Genomic DNA, 21,467 nt, shown 5'->3' with positions numbered 1-21,467 from the left:
CAACAACTAGCTCAATTAACTAATATAAGATTGTTTTTTCTTTACAGAGATCAAGAACTGTGTGCTAACATGACTCGAATAGGACGACAACAGCGACCTATCGCGTACTACGCATAATACTTTGTACATACACATTCCATATGCTTTTATACATATATACGCACATATATATGTACAACTCTCCCGCATATCGCATCGGCACCTAAACTACATAAGTAAAATCATGATCAGAACTTCTGAATAAGGATTTTTCTGTCAGACTTAATTCTTACTGAGGAACTATGTTCCTTATTCAGACTGAGACGTCCGAGTCTGAAATAGCGTTGAGGTATTACCTTGACTGTTGAACCATTTAAACCAGTTAATATATTTGAAAACGAGATTTATCTAAGCGTATAGTTAAACCCTATAGGTTGTGGATATTCAATTGATGAACCTATCAATTAGGTTTTTGTTTTTTAAATAAATTATTAGTGAAAAATCTGATGTAATGGGTGCCGACGGCACTTAACATGATTTAATTTTTCTTCATTAAATATGCTATCCAGCTACAGAAATCACACGCACGCGGAACGAAAGGAACCAACGTGTGAGCGTGATGGCACTATACATAACTATGTAAGTGTAAAAGAGACAGGTATACGTAGATTAACGTACGAAATCCTTCGTTTCCATGCGCTTATAGAAATACATTTTCTGTGTCTTGCAATCGACTGGCGTTTCAATAACCTATCTGTCTGTGGTTTTGCTTACTAGAGATAGGATTTTGCAATTTCTTGTATGAAGCTAATGACAAAATTCAATCTTTAAGCAAATTGAGAGCTAGGTTATTGAAATACGTGTTTAGTAACTGGCTCTTCAAATATATGTAGTCAATCCTTAGGTAAAATTTATAGAAATATACATTATGTAATTTATTTTATTATTATTTAAGAGCTGTTTAGTTTCGTTTGCAAGGCAATGAAAATGTTATTAAATTGAAACCATAATTGTTAAAGAGTTATTTATACAACGTTATTTTTTGTTTATGCGAAACCTGATACACCTATCTAGTATTTTTATGTAAAGAATCTATGTACGAAATTTCAAAACCGTATCATGAAAAATCACAAAGTTATAAGCTTGTTAAGTTGCACCACAAAATGCAAACATGCCGCGCAACGCGATAGCACTGTGCGCTCGCGCCCGCTATGAACTCGCCGTGACTTGTTGTGCGAGAATAAATACCTATTTGTGGTATCCAACATTCAAATTTTTTTAGATAATTTTGGAAAAAAATATAACATGGTGTAAAAACTATTGGAATCGATTCTGTTACTGATTCTGAACAAACTATATTCAGGTTTCGCACAAACAAAAAATAACGTTGTATATGACCCCGCTTCGCACAACTTGCATATATTCTAAAATCTATAAAATATAAAAACTTACTGCCATCCCGGATAGTAAGAATATTAATTAGTTAAACATCTTTACATACTAGCTTCCGCCCGTAGTTTTGCTTAGATGTTGTGCACGTAAAACTTATATTAAGCACTCAGTAATTTTTTTGTTGATGTTTTTTTTATATTATTTTAAAATACCCTTCTTAGCAGTCGGGTAAAACAAGATTTATTTGACTAACCATGTGAAGCCACGCGCAGTGGTTTATTTGTACATATTGAGTATTCTAAAGATTTACGTCTTCTAAAAGTACCTACGTTTTAAATGATAGCTGCCGACTGCATGAAAATGCACTGCTGGTTTGTATGTGTTTATATGGATCGAAGTGGCAGTGCAGCCCTTAGATAAGGCGGCCAACCGTCCCGCAATGCTTGACGAAATCCCGTTTTAAAATTATTAGTAAAACTTTGTATGCGTCCCGCATGTCTCGCATTCCTATTTTTCTGCCCCCCTCCCCCCCTTTCACGAAAGGTTAAGTCCCGCATTCAGTTTTCGGAAAGTTTGCCGCCTTACCCTTACATATCGGCCGGTTTTATGCAGTCACTGCAAGTGCGGTTGGCAGTTGTCATTCAAAACTTACTTGCAGAAGGCAAATTAGGTAAGATTTTTCTCAGCTCACAAACGGCATGTTGTATGGTAGTGTCAAATATTCAATTGTACCTTTAAACAGTAATTGTAAATTATTATTTGAAGACTGATTGTTGTTATTGGCAGCTAATTCACATTCCTAACATTATTTGGAAGTTATATTTTTAATTTTAGTTATTTTGTAGGAACCCTACTACTCGGGATGGCAGTCAAAACATTGTTATACCAAAAAGTATTTTTTTTTTTGTTATTGTAAAGATCCATTAATGTAGTTTTTTTATCATTTTTTTGCTACACATCGTCATGCAATGTTTTTGTAGACCAAATTTTAGTGTTGCCACAAATTAGAAAAAGCTACTATAGTGTTAGTATTTTAAATAGCAACAGAACGTATTGAGATATGTACTTATTACTTTAGCTGTATATAAGTTGTTGAATAACGTATATTATTTAAAGTTTATAGGGCGAGTGCACCGGTTATTGGTTATAATAGGCGTGATGATAGGGTTAAAAATAATGATTCTAATTACCCCGTCTTTTAGATATTTGGGCACATATTAAAAAAAAAACACGAAAAATTCACTCGGAAGTGACGTAACACAAAATTCTATCGTGTTGTATCTTCGTTGTTATTTGTTTGTGAGAGAAAATAAAAAATACGTGTCCATTATTTTAGGGTTATCTAAAAGACGGACTAATTACTATTTTTCATTCACCATGCCTATCAAAGTTTTTGAAAAGTGATGCTTTAAATTAGATATATTATTATTTTGAGAGCCGAGTAGCGGTGCGATCGCTCTGTTTTCTGTTATGTAATCGTAAACAAGTGATTTATTATTTTATTTAATTTTCTCTGCAATTGACAGAAATATTGATAATGTTTAATATGTTAATAAACTTTATGTTTATGTGATACCGTCCCTTGAGATTAAATAAGAACTTTTTTGTGATTGAACCTATTTTGATTGTTTTATAATTTACTAGCTTCCGCCCGCGTCCCGTACCTGGATGGTGACTAAAACTGTCCTGTATCCACCCAGGACTAAGGGACAGTTTAAGCTAAACTTTTAAGCACCAACTACGTAAAATTTTTTTTGGTAGTTTAGTTAACTTACCGAAGGTTTTAACCGACTTCCCAAAAAGGAATCTTTTATTTAAGTATGTATATACATACTTAAATATAAACTAATAATTATAATATATATATACTTAAATATAAATATATTGTATATATATTTGTAAAATTCAATTACAAAAAAGTTCTCGAAAAAAAACAAAAAGTATCTCTTCTCTTGATTGATAGATTGATCAATATTTCTGCCGACAGACTGATCAGTACCTAAGTTTATAGAAGAAGGTGCGTAGTTATAACATAAAGCTATCTTATATATACTGATACTAGCTTCCACCCGTGGTTTCACCCGCGTCTAGAGATAACTGCTTCCCGTAGCTGGATGGTAATAAGAACCTATGTCGTTCTCCAGGATCTAGGCTGCGTCCCCACAAATTTTCAGCATAATCGGACTAGCCGTGACCAAGGGATATAGGATATTTTTTTATAGGATATCCTATAGGTATACAGATTATAAAGATAAAAAAATATTTTTTGTTTGTTTGCAATAGATAAAGTCAAAACTACTGGACCGATTTTTAAATTAAATAATAAAGATTTTTAAATTCTTTCACTGTTGGAAAGTTACACTCTTCCCGAGTAACATAGGCTACCTATGTTTGGTCCAACTACGGGCAGTAGTTCCCACGGGACGCGGGTGAAACCTCGGGAAAGCGGCTAGTGTTTAATATGAATAGTTGTCATCAATGTATTGTTGTGGAAAACCCAATTTAATGGAGGAGAGATTTACACGAAACGTATGTTTATTTCATTTGAGTAGGCATTTAACTACAGGATAACAATCTTGGTATGATTACACAAATACATATTAAACAAAGAAAATACTGCTTTAGCTTAAGTAATGGTTTACATTGATTTTTAGGCATATTTATTTAGATAAAAAAAGACAACAAGATTGTTTTCCTTTAGTTACATGCATACTCAAATGGTGTATAAATTGAAACTTGTCTATGGAATGTTTTCGTTGACGTGTCTCAAAAATTCCGTACGTAACTCTTATAGTATTTTAATTGGTAAAAACGAATATATTTATATGTAATTTGACAACAGTATTGTACACTTTTATATTAAGACAAAAATTATATTGACCTCGGCCTCGAATATTTTTTTTGTTAATGACAGCTGCAAAAATGGCGCGAATGTTAAACATTGAATTCGAATATTAGTAATGCAATAAAAATGCATATTTGTATAAATAAAGAAGTGTAAATCTTCACTCTAAGAACAATTTAAGAACGTTATTAATGCACAATAAGTAGAAAAACTATTGTATAAAGTTATTGACAAAATCTTTTTATTTATATATCGGCCCGTCTACACAATATCTATGGCTGAACGACCGTTGATTGCGATTGTCATAAAAGAGTATTATTTAAAAATCCATATTTGTTTTAAGAGTGAAAATATATTGAAAATTGTCCACTGTTTTAATATTTAATTTAAACAGTCACTATTTACTTAAGGTGGACTTCTATAACCGATCCGCTGATTTTCGATTAGAGATTGAATTTTGACATTAGGTCTATATAAATTATGTCAATCGCAAAACTGCGGATAGATTATAGAATTCTGCCGTCAACGGGCCAGCATGGACGATTGTGTAGGCGCCCCTCAATCATTATTCTACCTAGTCATTGCGTTGCTTGTACTGAAATATTTAAAAAGATATACTTATTTAATTCGTTGATTTCAGCGCCCTCTAGTGGTCTATGACAATAAACACCTTATTAAATTTCGATATTGAGTAACATTATCCCGACTTTATATTTGTAAGTTGCTTATGTTAAAATAACGTAAGTCACTTCTGTAAGTTGTGAGAAGTTCTTAGAATTTAGTGTAAGCGACATTTGTGAATTTATCGTAAGCTACTTGCAAGTGTAAAGGCGGCCATATTAGGTATATTTATTATCAATTTTATTTATTTTAACTAAATATGTGATTATATTCTATTGTATATAGTTGTATGTAAAATATATGCACTTCTAACTTTAAAATGTTAACAAACTCTAACGTGTATTTCTTCAGATAATAGTTGAATACTGATCAATGAGAATTTAGTATGTACCAAAATGTACGTAGGTAAATGAGCTGTCATCGTTATGTACCGTATGTAATTTAAATTTACCTATGATTGATTATGTTATCAATTTCTGTATAGATACCTACCTATTATCGTTATATTTATTTTTTTCACCCATACTTGCTATTTTAAAATTGAAGAAAAAAAACCGTATTTATATTGACAGCTCATAAACAAATATGGCGGCTACAACTGTCAAATTGACTGGTAGGTACATGTTATAATCTTTTATTGGTTCAACAAAAAATGTCTCACTGACAATAACCTATGTACAATAACTCTTCTAACAAATACTTGAAATCTTTGCTATCTTCACAGATGTAACCAAGAATGCCCAAATGCCTTAAATTAGAAGTTATTTGTACGAGTCAATGAGTACATTAAATTAAGCACAATTTTTAGAGAAAATGCCCCAGATACAAAATGTCTAATATACACTGTATATGCCCCACGTTTTGACAAGATATATGAAGTGTAGACCTACCAAGCAATCTGTATAGTTTACCAACATGGGAAATTAAAGCTTAACAATCATTTAATTCAGTAATACAAGGGTTAGAATTCAGAAATTCAATGAGCTCAAAATAGGAGATTGTTATTTGTTAATTGAAAAACATTTTGAAATCCCTTCAACAATGTTTTAAAATGGTAACATAAACAGATTGCTCGGTGGGTCCTATACAAGGCTACTATATGTTATGAGGATGACAGATGAACTATAACATGCAAAACGCCATCTTAAAATATCATTTTTGATAAAACTTAAACTGAAAATAATTTCAATTCAAAATGGTGACTTCAATTATGTCATTTGTCAGCCTCTTTCATTAATACCCATATCGATACAGTACAGTAAATGCCATAAAAATGTTTGTCCCAGTATAAAATGTCCATTTTGAGCAAGCAACGAAAATCAGCTAGATTATAGTATAGTTAGCGTCATGTAAAAATTGAATTTTAACTGTGGCATAATATTATAAAATTTGTAATAAAGTAATATTGACATAATAAAGTGCAGTTCGTTTTGAAAAGTTACTATTTTATTTCTCCTCGCCTGACGTTTTAATGCATCCTACCTAAGTGACTTCATGCACCGTTTTTTGGTGGGAATTCATCAAGTGACTCCTCCTAGCTGTGGGTGCAGCGTGAGGGAGGGTCAGACTTACTGACTAAAACCCGCCAAGATCCTTTTGTACGGTAGACTGCACATCAGTGGTAACTGTCATGCACCTTAACTCAATAGTAATAAGTACGATTTTCCTATAGAACTGTTACCACTGACCTGAAGTTAACTATACCTCTACTAGAAGAAGTGTAAAACTGTAAAGCAATAGTATCTATCGATACTCGGTACAGACGTTTTGTTTTTGTATGGCTAGTTCCGTAAGCGACCGCTAGAGGCGCTGTAAAACGATGTCTAGTCTGATAGAAATCTAGTCTGTTAAAATAATTTATGTACAGCAAACTAGACTATACGTAGGAAAAACAAATGTGTAATTTGTTGTTCTAATAAATGTAAATATATCATCCATTATTTTCTTAGGAAAAATTTTTCTTTAAATCTCATAAAAAAACCTCCCATTCTACCTATTCCAAAGGTGCTTTTAACAAATGAAACAATAATTCGTAATAATAAAAAAATATATTTAATCAGCAACATCAACATCGGGGAACACGTTAGTGAATGAAGAATATTCTTCTCCAATCCGTGGTTTGACATGCAAAAACCTTCAACATTTTACTTCTTACTAAGTACCTACAGTTTAGGTAAAATAAAGTCCAAATACTCTATTTCAAAACAACTGTTTACTTAGAAAACTGAACGAGAAAATAAACAGTTGTTTTAAGAAAATTGACATTTATGAACTTGAGCATAAGAATTCGAGCGAGGTAACAGAATCAGATTGTCTATGAAAACATGGCCGCCACGGCGCGCCCGAGGACATGGAAAATGTAAAAGGCACACACATTTGCAAAAGATTTTAGCAATATAAGAATGTGATAAAAAAAGTTTTCCATGATGTGACAAAATTATGACATTCTGAAACATAAGTTGATTACAGACTGAATTATTTCGAACACAACACTTCTTTTCATTTACGAATTACGCATTTTGAAAACTACTAAGCGTCTTCACACAGCAGATTTTCCAAAAACGGAGTGGAAAATCAACTATTATTAAAGGTACATTGACGAAAGGGAAAAAATAAGTGTGTCCACTTCGTCATGATACATTTTTAAAACGACAGCTTGTTTTACGAACTATAATTTCGTAAGTATTATAGATTTTTTACAGTAAACTAAGTAATTTAATCACAGTAGATCCCGCTACACGAGTTAGGAAAACTTGAGAATATTTGTCTAAAATGATAGAAGAATGATCTCTATAGTTTAGCACATGTTTAACCATGAGAAAAAAAATCGTATCAAAAGCTTATATAAAAATACCATAGGACAGTAAGGTTATGGTATTCATTAAATAAAGGTTAAACAGACGTTTGACTTATGTTTAAGAAAATCTTGCATTTTGCATACATTCTTAAACAAGAGTTTTACATTTGTTAAACTTTTTTGTTAAACAGCAATTCATTTCTTTGCTATAATCATATTTTATTATGTTTGTTTCTTTGTTTAAAATTCGATTTGACTTTAGACTGCTACTTTTTAATCACTTTGTATTTTTGCAGAAAAGGAATAATTATAGATTCCCATGGTTAACATAGACCAATATTATTTTAAAAAATGGGTAGAACCATAGATCTAGAATAGTAGATAGATTGGCAATCAAGGGACTTTAGTGAAGCCAAAAATTTACTACATCAGTTTAGACATGAATGTCTGAATTATAAAATCGGTATTTACAGTGTAAATAAAAATTATTGCTCCTATGTTGTTGAAACTTGTGTTTGATACATTGAGGACCTCAAAAGTGTCCTCATATAGGACACATACCACATATAGTTATTTGTCACTCATTGCCAAACTATCAAATTGTAGTGCTATTCTAAATCTATGGGTACAACAGATTCTACTAGACTAATCATCATCCGGGTTAACTTTCTTCTTGCCGCGCTTGTCAACGAGGGTGGGCTCCCACTGTCGAGCCACGCTGCAGTATAGTTGCATGGCCGCACGGGCGTCTTCTACCGAGCTGTGCTCGCCGGACTGTATGTCTATGCCGAGGATCTCCTTAGCAAGCCGCTTGAGAGATGGTGTGCTGCCTTTGGTTATCTGAAAGGTGGGAATTTTATCTTTAGTAATGTGATAAAGAAAAAACTTTTTTTACTGACTTCATAAAATGAGTTTTCGGTTTGACCTGTATGTGTTTATGTGGGATTATATCAAGTTTTGCTGAATTTGGCAACGGCAGATAGAAGAGTATGGAAGGAGAAAACATGCTGCACCGACCCCAAATAAAATTGGGATAAGGGCAGGAGGATGATGATGATATCAAGTTTGGGTGAACCGATTTTGATGCGGTTTTCAGCATAGTATATATCGGTTACACTTAGGAGATTATAGGAGCTTCGAGTTATAGGAAGAAGTTTCCTTACGATGTCAGTGAAAATTAAAAATACAACTGGTTGACATAATATTTACCTTTCTAAACGGTTTATATCTTGACGTATCTCTAATATTTCTCTTAGGATGTGACAGGAACAATACAGACAAGTCATTCTTCAAAGAATGACCAACTAGTATCCTTCCCTTAATCAGTTCAGACACTTCTTTCTGAACTTTGGTAAAATCTTCTCCGTTCAATAAATCCTCTTTTCTCACTCCACTGACATCTGTTCTATAGTCTTTGACCTCTTCCCGCGCTTTCACGAACTTGTCGTAGATGCAGTCTCCGAATTTGTTGACTATGGACACTCTAGCTAGCATATGATCGTTGCCGTCATAACCTACGCCTACCATTTCACAATCCATCGCTAAGAACTTTGTTATACGATTTTTATTGTTATTATTGTTTTTCACAGCACCATTAACATTGTTAGAGTTACAGTTTTTATCTAAATCTACTTTATTGACTAATGTATCTCCGTTCGAAGCCAAGTTTAAAGTTTTCATGTCATTTTGTACATTGTCGTGGTCTTTTGCCTTTTTCTTCCTAGCGCGACGGAATGTGCCTGAATATTGAGCTTTGTTGTTTTCCTGAGCTGGTTTTTCTGTTTTCTTGTCCATAATAAGGCTGCTTGATAAGAACTTTTGCCAGTTTGCATCTATAGCACCGCGGAGGGCAACCGTTTGGTTAGGTTGGTCATTTGAATTTCTCTTGCGTTTTTTCGATGATTCGGTCATATTTACATTAAAAACGTAATTTAATAACAATTTCAGTAATAAAAATATACTGTTTATCACACTGTAAACAATAGCAAGCACGAATTCAATCGCGATCAGGAGTAAATAAAGTACTTTCTGAATGAAGACATTTGACATCTTTTTTGACAGGTCGCCCGCATGGCGGCCATAGACTAATTAACTAATCCCAAGTTTTCATTTCATTCAACCTCTGACGTTTACTTCAGGTAAACCCCCGAGCTTGAACAACATAATCTTACGTTAAAACAATGCTTATTATTCACATTAAATCATATTAATTAAGGAACATGTTTAGAACAAGAGTATTTTTGTAATTTTAAATGCTGAATGCTGCTGATGAAATAACGAGATGAAATTAAAAATAATAAATGTCAAAAAGTACCATAGACAATTTTGTAGTGTGCGTTTGGAAACCTTAGCGTGAAATAGTAAACATCAAAAAGTTTACTGTAAAATGCTGATATAATTTTGTAATGTTAATTGAAATAGGAATGATTAATTTAGTTTAGTGTTTGGTCGGAAAATATGACGACTGCTATTTGAAATTGTAATAAAACCTTTACTTTAAAACTTATTAAAACGGCATAACAATAAAGTGTAGCAGATTCAGAACGCACTGAAGTGTGGTACCTATAGACAAAACATTGTTTACAAATATAAAACCATCTACATTGACGCTTTTCTTTTAGTAAACCGAACAGAAATGCCTACAAAACAAAGCAATGTATACTGCTGCCATTCAAAAGACCGTTAAAATAGTAACATGGTACATCCACGAATGTAAATACGGCATTTGTATACAAAAATGTATGGAAATGTCAAATCGAGCCGACGTGTATCTTGCTCAGCCGTGGTGGGAGATTCAGTGAAAATGTTATCTTGTACTTGTTCGCAACTATGAGCCAGTGTTCGCTTTCTAATCGCGCCGGCCAGACATAGCACGATAAATAATGTCGTACGACAATTTGATCGAAAACCTAAACAGCCACGGTCAAGGGCACTTGCTGAAATACTGGCCGGAACTGAACGAAAAACAGCGGGACCAATTGATTAGTGATTTAAAAAAAATCGACTTGGCCGAAGTCAATGAGTTATTCCGTCGGGCGAATGATACGAGCAAAGTTATTTCGGAAAAAGTTGAAGACTTGAAGCCTATTCCTGACTCTCATTATGAAGCTGTTCCTAACTTGACGAACGAGAAAATAGAAGAGTATGAAAGTATTGGTTTGAAAGAAATTAGTGATGGAAAAGTTGGTGTGCTACTTCTCGCGGGCGGGCAGGCTACCAGGCTCGGCTTCGGCCATCCGAAAGGTATGTACGATGTCGGCTTACCATCGAGAAAGACACTATTCCAAATTCAAGCTGAAAGAATTGTCAGAGTACAGCAAATGGCAGCTCAGAAGTATGGAAAAGAAGGTCGTATTACCTGGTATATAATGACTTCGGAGCACACAAGGGGACCAACCTCGGACTACTTCAAAAGTCATTCCTATTTCGGTTTGAATGAAGAGGATATTGTGTACTTTGAGCAGGGAACATTGCCGTGTTTTGATTTTGAGGGCAAAATATTTTTGGATGAAAAGCACCATGTTGCATCAGCCCCTGATGGCAATGGAGGACTCTACAGAGCGCTAAAGTCCCAAGGTGTGTTAGCTGATATTGCTAAGCGTGGTGTTGAGCACTTACACGCTCATTCCGTGGACAATATACTAATCAAAGTGGCTGATCCAGTATTCATCGGTTACTGTAAGAGCAAAAATGCTGATTGTGCTGCAAAAGTTGTTCAGAAGTCTTCTCCAAGTGAAGCTGTAGGTGTGGTGTGTCGTGTGAATGGACATTACAAGGTTGTGGAGTACTCAGAACTGACTGATGAGGCAGCAGAAAGCCGTACCGCTGACGGTAGACTCACATTCTCAGCGGGTAACATCTGCAATCATTACTTCTCATCCGAATTCTTAAACAAAATCTGTAACTTCGAATCTAAACTGAAACTCCATGTGGCCAAGAAGAAGATTCCTTACGTAGACCATGAAGGGATCCGTCAGAAGCCAACAGAACCGAATGGCATCAAAATGGAGAAGTTTATATTTGACGTGTTTGAGTTTGCTGAGAACTTCATTTGTTTGGAAGTGGCCAGAGATGTGGAGTTCTCTGCTCTGAAGAACAATGATGCTGCTAAGAAAGACTGTCCGTCAACTGCCAAGCAGGATCTCTTGAGGCTTCACCGAAAATACATCAGGGAAGCCGGTGGAATAGTGGAAGATAACATTGATGTGGAGATCTCTCCGCTTCTCTCGTACGGTGGGGAGAACTTACAAGAGCTGGTCAGTGGTGAGGTCTTCACAATCAGTCCTTACCACTTAAAGAGTATGCAAGAGTCCGCAGCCAACGGTAATGGAGTGAACGGTAATCATTAGTACTGTATGTGCTTTTAAAAAATTGTATATAAAAACTTTTTGGTTGTTAAAAATTAGGCAAAAGAAAAAATCTCTTCTGTTTAGCTATTGGTACAATAACTTTTGAAGTTATTGAGAAAAAGAAATACAAATTCTATATTATTTATTTGAGTTAAAAAATCTGCAATATTTTAAAATGAAAGGACTAAGTGATGTGAAATTTAAGTCATTATTATTTAGGAATCTTATCGTTATATTTTAATTTGCTTACAATTTAGTAATTGAGGCAATAATTAGTTTATTACACAATTTATTGTAATTAGTTTAATGACAGCTTATTAAGTATCATGATTATATTTTTATTTGGAAATCAGAAAGCTTAGCTTTCACGTTAGATTGTATGCATTTCTATGATCATCACAAAAACGATTCTATTTAATACTGAGGCAATTAAAAACCATAAATGGGAATTTATAAAAATGATCATAAGGGAAATATAGTCAGTCTTAAGTTAATGCATCGACGGATAGTGATTAAAAAGTATATCATTTGAATTCTAAGAACTTTTGGAGTTAACTAAACAAAGACACCAAAAAATATTTTGGGGTATATCGAATTTTAAATTGGGTAAACCATCGAATATCCATTTTATATTTGAATTTCCTGCTACCAATCTCAGCATTCACCTTAAGACTGCCAGGACAGTCGGCCGACAATTGACCCGATGGCTAGCAAAAACTTTATTCTAAAGAAAATCTTGATTCCAATCAAAGTTTTCAGTCGGTCTGATACCGGCTAAATACCTGATCTTTGTAATGTGCGTACTAGCATTCATCTTCATACTGATTTATGAGCCCAAACCAACTATCGGCGGACTAAAAGTTTGCAGTGTGTACTGTAAAAGAACCTATTTTTACAAAAAGTCTGCATGAATTTTATAATCTGTATCTGATTTGGCGCCAAAACTTTTACTTTCAAGGTCGTATAGTGAATCTCGTTTCACATAAGACCTGTTTCGTTTAGTCTGACCTCCTTCGTCGAGGCGCTATATTATTACGTTATAATATCGTAATCATGAAGAAATCTGTATTTTGTTGATAAAAAAAATACTTTAAAATGTTGTGATTTGAAAGATAAATACGTAGATAAATTGGCTAGATTGAAAATGATTTTTATCGCACTTCCTTTTCGAAGAAATATTTTTTTGTGTAGTTAGTTTTCTTGGAAAATTTAATTGAATTATTGTAAATATTGTTTGTTTGCATAGAATAGGCTCTGAAACTACAAAGCCGAGTTGAAAAATTATTTCACTGTTGTGGAGGAGAAATAATAGTAATTAGTTAAATTAAAAGGATAGATCTTTTTTACTGCTAAATATGCACAAAATTATATTCAGTTAAATTCAGCTAATTGACTGCCTATAAATAAAAAATCATTAGTATTTATCAGTTACATACAAGAAAAGCTTTTGAACACACCTACTGCCATGTATTTTTTTTTTTTTGTAAATACTTTTTCCACAAAGATTATTTGCATACATGCATGGGACTAGTCCTATCTCTAGTAAGGAAATCAAGAGATGGATAAAATATTGGGAGTGACCGTTAGGATCCATATAGGTTTTATTACATTAAGGCTACCTTACATCACATACTTGTAATATAGTACTCTCGGTCTTATTTTATTGAAGTAGACAAAGACAGGACTGTATTATTTAATTATTACAATGTCTTTCTATACTCCATTTGAGTACGCACTTGACTAAAGGTACCTAAACAATCTTGAAAGGAGTCTTTACACAAATACACATTAAAACTACTTATGATTTATAGTCGCTTAGGCTGAAATCGCTCTGTTGGTTTTAGAAACTTTCACAAAGCAGCCCGTAGTCTGGATGTCGGCGGTGTTACACCCCCGTGCCTGGGACGTGTAGGCAGCGTCCCCGAATGCTACTCAGTAGCAGTCTTACAATCCCACGTCAGAGGCTGTCAGGCGGTATTGAGAAAACTCTGACACTGGGGCTTGTTAGGTAATTAAACCTGCAGCTCACTCGATAAGAGTGCCCACTCAAATGAAATATAGACCCTGAATACAATTTATTATTTACATAACTACATATATTGAATCTATGTAATTAATTGTATACCAATGTATAGTAGTATATAGTACCATATGTATGGCCCGTGGCTAATCCAAGGCATAGCAAATTGGCAATATTATATTCTCAAAATATATTTTAAATTGACACAAATATTTTATTCTATTTTACGTTATTAAAAATAATGATTCGTTGTTGTGAAATTAAATATATTGTACTATGTTATTTTTCGGTTTTCAATATATATAAATTATTGTTTTTTTTTTGTATTGTAAAAAATCTCAGGTTTTTTTAGCATTCCTAAGTTTAAGTTTGTAAAGGAAGCAATTTATTGAGCTTATCTACGTAAATAGGTTCTTGTATTATACTGTACTTAAATTTTAGTCAATAATAATAAAATATTAATGAGATTTTATATTATATCGTTCCTTTTAATGATAAAATTATTAAAGTACCTTTTTTTAAAGAAAATGCTTTTAATTTTACTTCTTTAAAAAGCAAATGTGAAAAGCAATAGAAAATGTTGTTCCTTTAAGGCATCTTGAGACTCTCCGGGGTAAGCCTGACATACCTACTCATTGAACAGTCCTACCCGTTACATAACTTTACCTCCCCGAAGTTGGCCCTACACAAAATGCACAAACAAAATACTGATATATGGATATTCAGATAGGTACCCATCTTCAAAGTATGACGAGAACGGTCTATCACCAATCGTCCTCGTCGTCGCAGCCTTTTTATCGTCCCACTGCTGGGCACAGGCATCCTCACACATGGAGATTTTTTTTTATACTATGGAAAAAATAATAGTCCCATGCATTTTTCTATTTCATCCGATTGCTATTTCAATTTTTGAATAGAAGGTAAGTAAGTCATATTATTCAACCTTCAAATTCTTCAAAAATCTTGCCCAAGCTAACGCATGGACTAATATTTCGATTCAAAAAATCATTGTAGGCACCCAGGCAGAAACTGATTGCAATTTTTGAATGTCGCAAGTTATTTTCGTAATGCCTGCCATGCGGTTGCCGATTTACAAACCTGTCTAGCTGGTTTGGTAATAAATACCCACCCAAAACAAAAATGTGAAAGACTGCCAAGTTCGATAATATGGGAATGCTTCGCCTATAAAAGAAGTGAGATCTGAATAAGTACCAAGTTCCATACACATACCTCAGTTAAAAATAGTTACTTTTTAATGATGTTACTTGGCAAGTTTTCATACACCTTGTTACAAACCTACTAAACGCAATGAATCAAGTATTTAATTTTCTATTAAAACTTGCCAAGTAATCATCATTAAAAAGTAACTATTTTTAACTGAGGTATGTGTATGGAACTTGGTACTTATTCAGACCTCACTTCTTTTATAGGCGAAGCATTCCCATATTATCGAACTTGGCAGTCTTTCACATTTTTGTTTTGGGTGGGATTTCATTTATTTTTGTAAGGTTGTTTATTTTATTTTTTTCTTATGATGAAGTTAGTTAAAGAAATGTCTCATTTATACTATCTTTTAGATTTTTTAATATGCACTATGTTTCTTACAAAGAAATGAACTAGATTAACGATTCATATATTATGTTCGTGGATCAAAGTTACACATTCGTTATTTTCGAAAGTGATTCACACTTGGCCGTTTTCAGATTTTTACTTTACTTTGACTAAATACAAACCTTTGTACCATTCGAAGATATATTATATAAATATAGATAAATTTAGTTCGTTTTAGTTCCTTAGGGGTATAAATTTACACCGGGTATAAAACACCTTCATTATTTTGAAACCGACTCACACTTGGCCATTTTCAGATTTTTCCCTTTACCTTGACATAAAGACCTACCTCCATGCCAAATTTCAAGTCAATACGACCATTGGAAGTGGTCTAGGTTTTTGATGAGTGAGTCAGTGAATAAGTGAATAAGTGAATCAGTGTATAGTAAAAATAGCGATTTTCTGACGTCAATATCTCAAGACCTACAATAGGTATATTAATGAAATTTTGTATTTTAGATAAGTGAGGGGGTCTCAACAGATACTAGAAATTTGATATGCGTAAATAAAATAGATTTTGAGTTACAGGGGGGTCGAATTTGGCCCGAAATGGTTCGTGTAATATAACCCACGGCCGGTGTGTCGCCTTTTTTGCTCGAACTTGGCGGACACACTGCCGTGTGTCTAGATGTATATAATGTGAGCTAAATGCCAAGTCTTTGTCTTTATAGTTCAAAAGGTTAGGTTTTAAAAGTTCAAATGATGATACGATGTGACATTTGATAAGTTCAGCTCTCGTCAAATAAGTTTGCCGTTATAAAGATGGCTATTAGTGACGGCGCATGGATCTTTAGTGAGTATTTTAGTAACGTGAGATATGCCCAGATAAAACAATCATCATCATCATCTCAGGCATAGGACGTCCACTGCTGAACATAGGCCTCCCCCTTTGATCTCCACAGATACCTGTTGGAGGCGACCTGCATCCATATAAAACAATGTTCGTCCAAAATATCAGTTTTTTTTCACTTCCTATAAACATTTTTGTTATACTTTTCTACTGGTCCGTGTTTATACTCTGAAGTCTCGGAACTACTGAACCGATTTGAAAAATTCTTTCACCATTAGAAAGCTACATTATCTGCGAGTAACATAGGCTATATTTTATCCAAGTGCGAGAAATAGTTTGTACACCACACGGGTGAAACCGCGGGTAGCAGCTAGTTGAACATAAGTTAGTTTTAAGCAAGTTCTGGTGACCGAAAGTGAAAGGGACTCGAATAAGGTCGTACAGTTTTAGTATACCGGTATTAAACTTAGAAACTGGTTCCAAATGATATTGAAATTATTTATTAGCGCCGTGTTATGTCATTTGTTTTTCAATTTCAATGGTCGAGAATGTTCTGCGCGGTTTTGATTTCAGTTAGTTAGGGGGTAATAACCGGTTAAGATTGAGGATCCTTTAATTTTAAACTTGGACTTTTGATAAAGTAGTTCCTTGCCTATTTATTGTCCTGTAGGTGGAAGAGCGACATCATCACCGCACCGCGACACCGATATTCGCCTCTCTGCGAAACAGGTCGTGCGTCGTGGATGCGTGGGAGAGCGATCGCAGCGCACCCCGTGGTAGAAATTTGCAACTAATGCGGGAAACAATTTCAGAAAAAAATCTGTTTTATAACAATGTTCATTATTCTTTGCACAAGTACAAGGATTGCTTTTAATTTAAAAATACTAATTAAATGTAATTTTTGAATACACTATCTTATATCTTCTTTTTCGTGCCCTGTTCCCAATTTTATTTGGCGCAATATGTCATCCGCTTCCAATCCTCCTTGTCACTCGTCATACTGACACTCACTAAGGATCCCTCCTTATTCATGTCATCTTTCAGGCAATCGATCCATCTTTTCTTAGGTATTCTCCTCGGTCTTATAAGTATCTACAAGAAATAAATATCATATGTGTTTTGTATGTCATTTCTGCACAACTATTTACATAAGTTGCGAATTCTAGATGTTACTGTACACGCTCAAACGCATCAAACTCGCGTCAACGCGCCATTATTTTGCCATTTTCTTACAAACTAAACGCGCAACTACACAATATTGCAACAAACGGGCTGCATAGCATATGTAAGGTTCAGTGCCCTATCGCGGTGAAGGTTGCTCGACAGTCGGGGCACGTAGGCGCGAGACCAGCTGTAATGTGTAGGCTTTGTTTTAGAAAACAAATGACGCAATAAGATTAGGCACAAGCTTTTAACCGATTTCCAAAAAAATAATTAATAGCACACTTTTATAAAAGCACATGAAAAACAAAAATTCACAGCCCTTTAAGACCCAAGTTCCGACTTAGTTTTCCATACCCTTCAAAATAACATCTTAAATGAATGTCAGGATGCCAAAAGTTTATCTATGGGCTGGCTTTTAGTTCAGTACCGAAATCGTGAACAGAATAAATATACCTAAAGTTCATATGAAAAAAATTGGAATGCCGCAACGAGACTCGTTTCTAAAGTTCGTTCTAATGTCAGGGCCATTCTCAGTTTTCTTCTTAAACGAGACACAAATTAACAAATTCTTCTACGTCCGTTCCCATATTCTATTTATCTGTTGATTTGCTGACTAGATATAGAATTTTGATAATAGCCCCACGCATGTAATGTCAAATTCCTATCTCTAGAGCGAGTAAACAAAACAACAGATTGATAAAATATTGGGAACATCTGTTAGCCGTTCACAATTGGCTGAGCTTTTTTGTTGGGTTGGGCTTCCAGTCTTACCGGATGCAGCTGAGTACTAATGATTAACAAGGAGCGACTGCCCATCTGACTTCCTTAACTCAGCCGGGGCACCTTAATACCCCCCGTTTAGACTGGTTATCTATTTCAGGCTTTTGACTAAAAGACTGCCAAAGATTATGCCAGCCGGGATCTATTTTAAAAGGTCTTCCGAAACAGTGAAACTCGTCCTGCTGGCAAGGTAGCCACGGAAGGTATCCACGGACAGATCGCGCCAAGCAATGCATTATGAAATTGCAGCATCGGAATAGTCGAAAATGTTGACATAAAAAGCTGTAGGTAAATAATAATGCAAATACTAGATAGGTATATTATAATTCGCAGACATTACAGGCCTTTTCTTTAGATTTAAACGACACGACACACGACCTCATTTGCAAACGTATCGTTCTGTAGTCTATGCTCTTTCAACGTAACTTTCGCGCGCATATTAAATGTCAACGGTAATGGCGGGAAATGTCAAGGTCAATTGACGTTCTTTTATTATTACCGAGTATCGAGTGACGCGACGATGAGTACATAATAATTAATTAATTTGTAGCATTATTTAAATTGTTGTATTCTTATAGTAGGTACATATTTACACTATTTTAGTTATTTTTTATCTATTAGGTACTTTAATTTATTTTTCATCCCACCATCTCGGAAAGAGTAGTTTTACCCTTTGATATCTGAGCGCAAAAGCCGTTTTTATCCTCTAGAGCGGCAAAGTGATTTGAATTTAGAACGACGTGTGCAATACTCCATTTGTGACAATCTTGATAAGACTTTTCAAACAAATACATATTAAACAAATAAAATACTGCTTAAAATAATTATTCAATTAATTAAGTAATTTTTATTATTGTTTTTACATAGATTTTTAACCTCGTTTCATTTTTAAACTGAGTTTTCAAATAAATGAACTTTAAAAGGTACTTCTTTTTAATTTGATACTCATATGTGCACGCCATTTTGTTTTTTTGCATTTAGTAATTTCCTCGATAAGGTGGGATGAAAAGTTACGTGTTGCACTCGAGTGCAAAGATTTTTCACCTTGTGCTCTTTTGATTCCCTCGCTATCGCTCAGGATTCTAATTATTGAAACACTCGCTACGCTCGTGTTTCAATTTTAGAATCCTTCGCTTGCTCGGTCATCAAAATTGAGCCCGCGGTTAAAAAGCAACTTTGCACTCTTGTATAACAAATAACTATTTATCTATACTAATATTATAAAGCTGAAGAGTTTGTTTGTTTGTTTGAACGCGCTAATCTCTGGATTCAGTGTTAGATAGCCCATTTATCGAGGAAGGCTATAGGCTACTTTTTACCCTGGTACGGGAAGTAGTTCCCACGGGATGCGTTTGAAACCGCTGGCTGAAGCTAGTTTAATTGTATTCTCAGAACATGTCCCAGTTCATTTATTTACTTTTGGTTATCCATAGGGCAGATTTCAGTAGGTATAATTTAAGTAAATACCTACCATAGTATTTAGCATTTATAACAATAGTAGGTATATAATATAAGTGGAAATTACACAGATTAGCTACGTGCACTATGTGTGCACAACGGTCACAGCTGACGCGGAACCGCACAAACTTCAGTAGGACTTAATCGAACCTACTGTAGCAGATAAGATAGTATCATGATAACCCGTGATTTAATACTGATTTAATGCTCATATTACGTACCTACTTAACAGTTCACGACCTAACTAACTTTCCTGCTTCGGAAAAAAATAAAACTATTTCCAAAAATACTGAAAAACTTTTAGGCTTCTCCAGACGTTGGTGGCAAAATAAAAAATACCTACTGGAAAATGCAGTCACCAACTTCTACCAGAGCGATGTAAAACTATATTTTTTTGCTCTGTATGGTTTCAGGAGTATTAGTTTATATAGTTTATAGTTCTTGTTTCTAATATTGTTTTGTGTGATAGATTATAATAAAATTGTGATGTAAAATAAGTGAGTTGTAATGTTATTTTCTCGGAGAAATAAGCTTAATTACTTAGCTTTAAGCGATGCGTTCGACATTTACCTACGTTTTAGTTTATACTTTGATTTATTTATTAAATTATACCTACTGTGATTAAGTAACCCCTTATCAGTTTAGTGGAACTATGTTACAGAGTCGCTTTGTCAAGGTCATTGATAAAAATAATGTAAGCATTCGCATATCCTGCTCGAATTTGGCGAATTTATGCGATTTAAAAAAAAATAGGTTGAAATCAATATTTTTATACTCTCTTTTGATGATGACTTGCGCAAGACGGCTGGCAGGAGCTGGATGCGAGAAGCCGAAAATCGATCTCAGTGGCGTGCACTTGGAGAGGCCTATGTCCAGTAGTGGACTGCGATAGGCTGATGATGATACTCTCTTCTTTGAAAGCGAGATGAAGCCGTTATTTTCTATCTGACTACCTTGGAAAGAAACACCGAAAACAACTGAAGGGTTATGGTCCAAACGTACATGACTACCAAAAGAAACGCACTCAACTGGTAGTGCGGCAGGAGGTCCGAGAAGGAGCATTCCAAGCCGCTCCGTCTTTATCTACCTATAAAAAATTACGAGTCACAGGTAGACATAGACCGGTTGCTTAGAATGCTCTCTCTGTAACCTTCTGACGCTGCTACTTTCACGTCATGGAGGTCAACAAGAGGTTTTTAAGTCTTCCGGGATTGTTCGAAAGAATTAACGCGGCCCTAGTACAAAGGGCTCCAGAAGTCAGTAAGAGTGACACTCCCTCACGATGTACTCACAGCGAGGGGGGTCAATTGATGTTTTTTTTTAAATACACTTAACACTTCACGGTGATCCATGCAGATGACTCCGTCTTCATAAGAAAAAAATACTCTGAGATAGTTACAGCAGCTATGCATGCATATTTTAATAAATATGTACATAACTCTATAGCAAAAGTTGTCTTTTTGTAAATAAGTCCCTACACCTACACTTCGTCGTCGTTCTTCGTTTCGGCCCAAAAACATGACCTGCAAAACAAAAGCCCAAGTTTCAAAACTTTCCTCCATCTTCAGCAATGCGAATCCACTGCTTCCCGGCGACCTAGGCCAGCACAGTGGTCCTACACTTCAGTATATGTTTATTTACACACCTGCAATATTAATCTT

The 21,467-nt window shown here is 34.6% G+C and overlaps 3 protein-coding genes across 4 annotated transcripts in view; 2 read left to right on the top strand and 1 right to left on the bottom strand.

The window, feature by feature from the left end:
• LOC110380125 (alpha-1,6-mannosyl-glycoprotein 2-beta-N-acetylglucosaminyltransferase) overlaps nucleotides 1-6,274 on the top strand; it is a 63,514-nt gene extending 57,240 nt beyond the window's left edge. For both annotated transcript variants that reach the window (XM_021340014.3, XM_049840196.2), the window contains one exon: nucleotides 48-6,274. In XM_021340014.3, the coding sequence (XP_021195689.1) occupies nucleotides 48-117 (70 nt within the window). In that variant the 3' untranslated portion in view covers nucleotides 118-6,274. The remainder of the gene's footprint in view (nucleotides 1-47) is intronic.
• A 592-nt stretch (nucleotides 6,275-6,866) lies between these two features.
• Nucleotides 6,867-9,918, bottom strand: LOC110380131 (uncharacterized). The gene is made up of 2 exons (XM_021340023.3): nucleotides 8,844-9,918; nucleotides 6,867-8,474 (listed from the first exon to the last, which is right to left on the bottom strand). The coding sequence occupies exons 1-2, from the start codon at nucleotides 9,681-9,683 to the stop codon at nucleotides 8,280-8,282; spliced, it is 1,035 nt and encodes a 344-aa protein (XP_021195698.3). The 5' UTR covers nucleotides 9,684-9,918; the 3' UTR covers nucleotides 6,867-8,279.
• Nucleotides 9,919-10,356: 438 nt separating this feature from the next.
• Nucleotides 10,357-14,531, top strand: Mmy (mummy). The gene has a single exon (XM_021340019.3). It carries the CDS (start codon nucleotides 10,517-10,519, stop codon nucleotides 11,981-11,983), a length of 1,467 nt encoding a protein of 488 aa, XP_021195694.3. The 5' UTR covers nucleotides 10,357-10,516; the 3' UTR covers nucleotides 11,984-14,531.
• Nucleotides 14,532-21,467: the final 6,936 nt, after the last annotated feature.

This window comes from Helicoverpa armigera, chromosome 31, assembly GCF_030705265.1.
Source record: "Helicoverpa armigera isolate CAAS_96S chromosome 31, ASM3070526v1, whole genome shotgun sequence".
NCBI lineage: Eukaryota > Metazoa > Arthropoda > Insecta > Lepidoptera > Noctuidae > Helicoverpa > Helicoverpa armigera.
The sequence above is the reverse complement of the archived record's forward strand: the minus strand, read 5'-3'. Positions and strand labels throughout refer to the sequence as shown.

Excerpts from the sequence above, each read along its gene's own strand:
- LOC110380131 (XM_021340023.3), bottom strand. The coding sequence starts at position 9,683 with ATGTCAAATGTCTTCATTCAGAAAGTACTTTATTTACTCCTGATCGCG. Across the intron at positions 8,475-8,843 it reads GATATAAACCGTTTAGAAAG|ATAACCAAAGGCAGCACACC; the intron begins GTAAATATTATG and ends CCCACCTTTCAG.
- Mmy (XM_021340019.3), top strand. The coding sequence starts at position 10,517 with ATGTCGTACGACAATTTGATCGAAAACCTAAACAGCCACGGTCAAGGG.